The 4878-nt window shown below is 37.7% G+C and overlaps 1 protein-coding gene across 7 annotated transcripts in view; it reads left to right on the top strand.

The window, feature by feature from the left end:
• The window catches only part of CFDP1 (craniofacial development protein 1), a 101377-nt gene that overhangs the window by 2078 nt on the left and 94421 nt on the right, over positions 1 to 4878 (top strand). For 6 of the 7 annotated variants that reach the window (XM_023523162.1, XM_023523164.1, XM_011379937.2 and 3 more), the window contains exon 2: positions 669 to 813. The exons of the other annotated variant lie outside the window; for it this stretch is intronic. In XM_023523162.1, coding sequence (XP_023378930.1) covers positions 675 to 813 — 139 coding nt within the window. In that variant the 5' untranslated portion in view covers positions 669 to 674. The remainder of the gene's footprint in view (positions 1 to 668; positions 814 to 4878) is intronic. 7 annotated transcript variants of the gene reach the window in all.

Here is a 4878-nt window from a genome sequence, read left to right as displayed (position 1 = left end):
AGACTTTCACTAAAGAAGTTATAGGTCTGGGGTGTGACTGCCCACTATGACCTGCCCAGTTCGGAATTTATGATCAGATCACTCTCTGAGGTTACTTTCCATAGAACCCTTTTTTTATCCACAAGTGTTTATTTTTTTGTAATGACTGTGAACACCTCTCCCGCAGCTGAACTTTGTTGTACATACTATGATGGTTTTTCCCACACTACTTGTTTTCTCTGAAGTTAATAATGTCATTTTATTGTTGTTGCTTAGTCTATACTTACTACCAATTTGACCCTAAACTCTGGATAAAAAAAAGGAGTACTATGGAAAGTAACCTCACAGGGTGATCTGATCATAAATTCCTAATTGGGAAAGTCACACCTCAAGCTTATAACTTCTTTAGTGAAAGATTTTAAGCCATCACTGTCCATTGTTCTTGTACATCTAGATTAAAACACCTTTGAAATACCAGAATTAATATCCCTCCAAGGGAGTGTTAACCCTCAAGAGAGCACATCCTGTAATCCAATTCTAGCCTTGCTTTCTCCAGTCTGATAAACCCTCCTTAATTTCAAATGCAAAAAAGAAGCTGCAAAACTTATTCTTCAGAGCATTTGAGATCTTGCTCCTGGGCATATGTCATCAGTTCAGCTCAAATAAACTCTTATAAAAATTCTCTACAGGTTTGGATGTTGACGTTTACTTGGCATAGTCAGGATTCCGAAGAAGCCCACCCTGGGCCACCCTGTGGACCTGGACCCGGTGCTAAGTACAAGCAGGGGCTCATTGTGCCCCACTGGCTCCCTGCTTCGCATCAGGTGAACTTGGGTGAGTCTCTTGGAATCCCAGGCCTCCTCCCTTTAAGTAGGAGGCCGTGAGTTTATTTGAGCTGTTTTTAGAAAATCCTCAAGGTAAAGGGTTGAAATTACCCAAGGAAAGTAAAAAAAAAAAAAAATGGTTGCTTCTTTTTAATTACAGCTTTTTAATTGGATTACTTACTTAGAGTCCAAACAAAATCCCTGCTGGTTAATTGAGAAACTAAACTCTTTAGCTCCAAAAGAGAAACAACACTTGGTTTCTCAACCTGAATAGCCAAATGGGGTGATGGTAGTTTTCTGATCCTCAAATCCAGGCGGTAGACACAGGCGCCAGGAGTCATTCAGTGCAGTAGCTCAGCAGATCCCAGAGAAGCCGGCAGGGGCCCTTGGGGAGAAGGGCTGGGCGCCCTGGAAGGGGTACTTGCTGAGAGAGGGGCCCATCTCTTGGAAGGCATTGCAGTTCTGGCTGCGTCCAGCAAGCTCTTGCTCGCCCTTGGTCCCATATACTTAGGTGACAAAGAATCTTCGTGGGCTTGCTTGAGGAAATATTTACTCTAGGGTGTAGAGTGGTCCCAAAGGGATATCACTGAATTTGGCTCATCTGGAGATGTGCATTTAAAGGCTGGTTTTCTCTAGAAGTTTATTCAGACTCCGTAGATCTCACAATTAACATGGGAAGTTGTGCCTCTCAGGCCAACAAGGCCCACCACAGTCAGCTTCCCATTTATAATTAAGATTGTTAAGATGAGGATCCTTTGATACTTCTAAAATAGGCAGAAAGAGCGGAAAACGTGTTATTAGTCTCTCAAAGCTTCAGAAAGAGGATTTAGTTAAGCGGATCAACCTATGATATTGTTTAGGTGTTAACCCAATTCTTGGATGTATTGAAAATGGCTATCTTTTCAAAAGGGAGTTCATTTGGAACTTGACTTGTCAAGGACAGGTGAATTATATAAGGCCTCCAAAACAAAATTTGGATCCAACTGTTGTGTTTGTGTATGTCTCTGTGTATATATGTATGTTGTAAATGTGAGATAATTTTCTACCTTTACATGGTATCGTTAAAATTAATTTAAAGGCAAACACTTGAAAGGATTGGATATTCTAAAATTCTCAGAAATATAGAAACTAAGTTGAATGGTTTTCAGGTTCTTGTAATCTGAAATTAATCCTTAGTGAATAAAAGCCAGCTTCAATTTGTGGGTTTAAGTAAAACAGACATGTCTTTGTATTGCTTAGGTTTTACAAAAATTAGTACATGTTAATAATCGACTTATGTCTATGAAAAATGTTTCTAGAGGTTATAAAATGTCTGAGTTAAAGAATGCTAATGGTTTACTTCGTTTTCATTAGACATTGAGGTTTTAAGGGTTAAAAATCACAATAACGTAGAAATAACATTGCAGTGTTCCACAAAGGCCCCTGGAACACCTCAAAAGATTTAGAATTGCATGGGAAGCATTGTAAAATAAGTGAAGAAACTTCTAGGGTATATTGTATGGATAAACAGTGGTCATAAGTTAAATAGTTGGGACTGTGGGAAATCCAAGATGGCCAGTTGGTCCTTCCTTGCTCCCTAGCTCCCCTTTCTTTTGGTTTTTGCATTTCTTCATGCATCACAGTGAATATAAGCTGGATTTAGATGAAGGAACTTATGAGCTGACATTATTGAAAGGACAACTTACAGTATTGCCAAGGTTTGATAGAGTCACTTCAAGAAAATGCCAAGTTGGTAACCATTTCTTTCACAGTGAGCTCCCAAGAGACATACTTTAAAGATCATTGGCTGCCACCTGGAGATTTTGTTGATTGGAAAGGATATCAAATAAAAGACACTCTCCAACTTCATTGGAAGAGACTTTATCAGGTGCCTAACCTCGAATAGACATCTGCCCCTGCCTGCTGACATCAAAGACTTCTCTGGGGTGAGGAGCTGCTGACATCAGAGATGGACAGCTATCCTAAGACATTGACATGCCCTGTATATCTAGGGATTGATACTGAACTCAGAATCCATTTTGTTTGACTGTCTTTACCTGTCTACTAATGATAATAGTCATGTTAATAGTTATACTTGTTCTTTGGGTTTCTCTATATAGTCCAACTGTGTATGATTACTGAACATGTATAAGATAACTGCTAATGCTATTTTCTTGGTTTATGTAAATGTTATACTAGCTGCTAAATACAGACAAATGAGACAGAAGGCAAAACTTGAATCATGATAATTCGTAATAGGATAGAGATGATCCAGTGTTTTTTTGCAATAAAGACCATGAGACCTGACTGCCTTCCAGTTAACCTGCCCTTCCTGTTTTGGGAAAATTTGGCTCAACTCAGATCCCATGATTATGGTATTGCCCCATCTCCAGTGGTCAACAAGATGATGTCCATACCGAGACTTCCTGGGAATGAGCCTTCCTTCCCAGTGCTGTGAGACAACACTATCCGACCAAAAGGTTGGTCATTAGTGCATCTTTGGATGATGAACAAAAGAGAGAACAATGGATGAAAACAAAGGGTTCTATGGAATGTAACCTTACAGGGTGATCTGATCATAAAATCCTAACTGAGCAGGTCATGGTGGGTAGTCACGCCCTAGACTTAAAACTTCTTTAGTGAAAGGTTTTAGGCCAGCCCTGCCCATTGTTTTTGTGCATCTGGGTTAACACACCTTTGAAATACCTCTTTAAGGGGGGTAGTAACCCTCAAGAGAGCACATCCTGTAATGCAATCCCAGCCTTGCTTTCTCCAGTCTTTCCTATGTCCCCTCCTTAATTTCAAATGCAAAAAAAGAAGCTGCAAAACTATTATTCTCCAGAGCATTTAAGATCTTGCTCCTGGGCACATGTCATCAGTTTGGCTTAAATAAACTCATAAAAATTCTCTACATGTTTGGGCTTTACTTATGTTGACAGCTCTCAGAATTGTCTAAGTCATCTTCCAAGATATTTAGATTCATTAAATAATCTTACACTTTCATCTTGAAGTCTTTCTTTGCCTCTGACCTCCACTTTGGCTTGATTTTACCTTTGAAACCTAGTATCTTCCATCTCATCACTACACTGGGTTTCCCCTTTAACCTCCCTTCTCCCTTGGATTCCTTGGGCTCCATGTTACCTTCTTTCTTGGTACATTCCACCAAAATGAGAATAAATCCCCATAACTCCTTGAGGAAAGATGCATGGTGGAAACTTAGTTTTTTGAGATTTTGAATATCTTAAAATTATGTGATCCTCAGGCATAATTCATTTGGTATAGAATTATGTGCTCTATGATAAGAATTCTAAGCTCTATAATTCTCTGAAGTTTAAAGGTGCCGCTCCATTACTTTATAGCTTCCAGTGTTTCTATTGAGAAACCTGTTTTGTGACTGATTTCTGCTCATTTATATATGATCTGTTTGTCTCTGAAGGCTGATAGTCTTCTGTTCCTGATATTTTCTGATATTTCACAATGATACACATAACCTTGGTATGAGCGTATTTTCATTTATAGTGCTTGGCCCTTTTCATTAAAATAAATATTTTTTACAATTTTCTCCATTTTTTTTAAATTTTTCTGAAATCTTCATTATTCATATGTTCTATCTTACGTTACGTTTTCTGGACTGAACCTCTAATTTTTTTTCTGTCCTATTTTCTAGCCATTTGACTTTTTTTCTACTTTATGGGAAATTCTCAATATTTTCTCTTCCAACTTTTTTATTTTTTTATTCTTCCTTTCATATTTTTAATTTTGAAGAGCTTTTTTATTTCAGTATTCCTTTTTTACAGCATCATGTTCTTGTTTAATAAGTGCAGTGTCTTACTGCTTTATAGATATTAATAGTACTTAATTATCTTTACTTTTAAATTTTCAGTAAAATTCACTCTTCTCAGTGTACTGTTCTATGAGTTTAAACAAATGTTGAGTTGTGTAACCACCGCCAAAATTAACAGTTCTGAGACTCCTTATCCCCCTCTCTAAAAAAAAAAAAACAAAAAACAAAAAAACAGGTATGTTGTCACAGATAACGAATAGTTTTATTTCTTCGTTACCCATAGATACAACTTTTTTTTCTTTTGCGTGTCTT

Source organism: Pteropus vampyrus, unplaced genomic scaffold (genome assembly GCF_000151845.1).
Source record: "Pteropus vampyrus isolate Shadow unplaced genomic scaffold, Pvam_2.0 Scaffold379, whole genome shotgun sequence".
Taxonomy (NCBI): domain Eukaryota; kingdom Metazoa; phylum Chordata; class Mammalia; order Chiroptera; family Pteropodidae; genus Pteropus; species Pteropus vampyrus.
The sequence above is the reverse complement of the archived record's forward strand: the minus strand, read 5'-3'. Positions and strand labels throughout refer to the sequence as shown.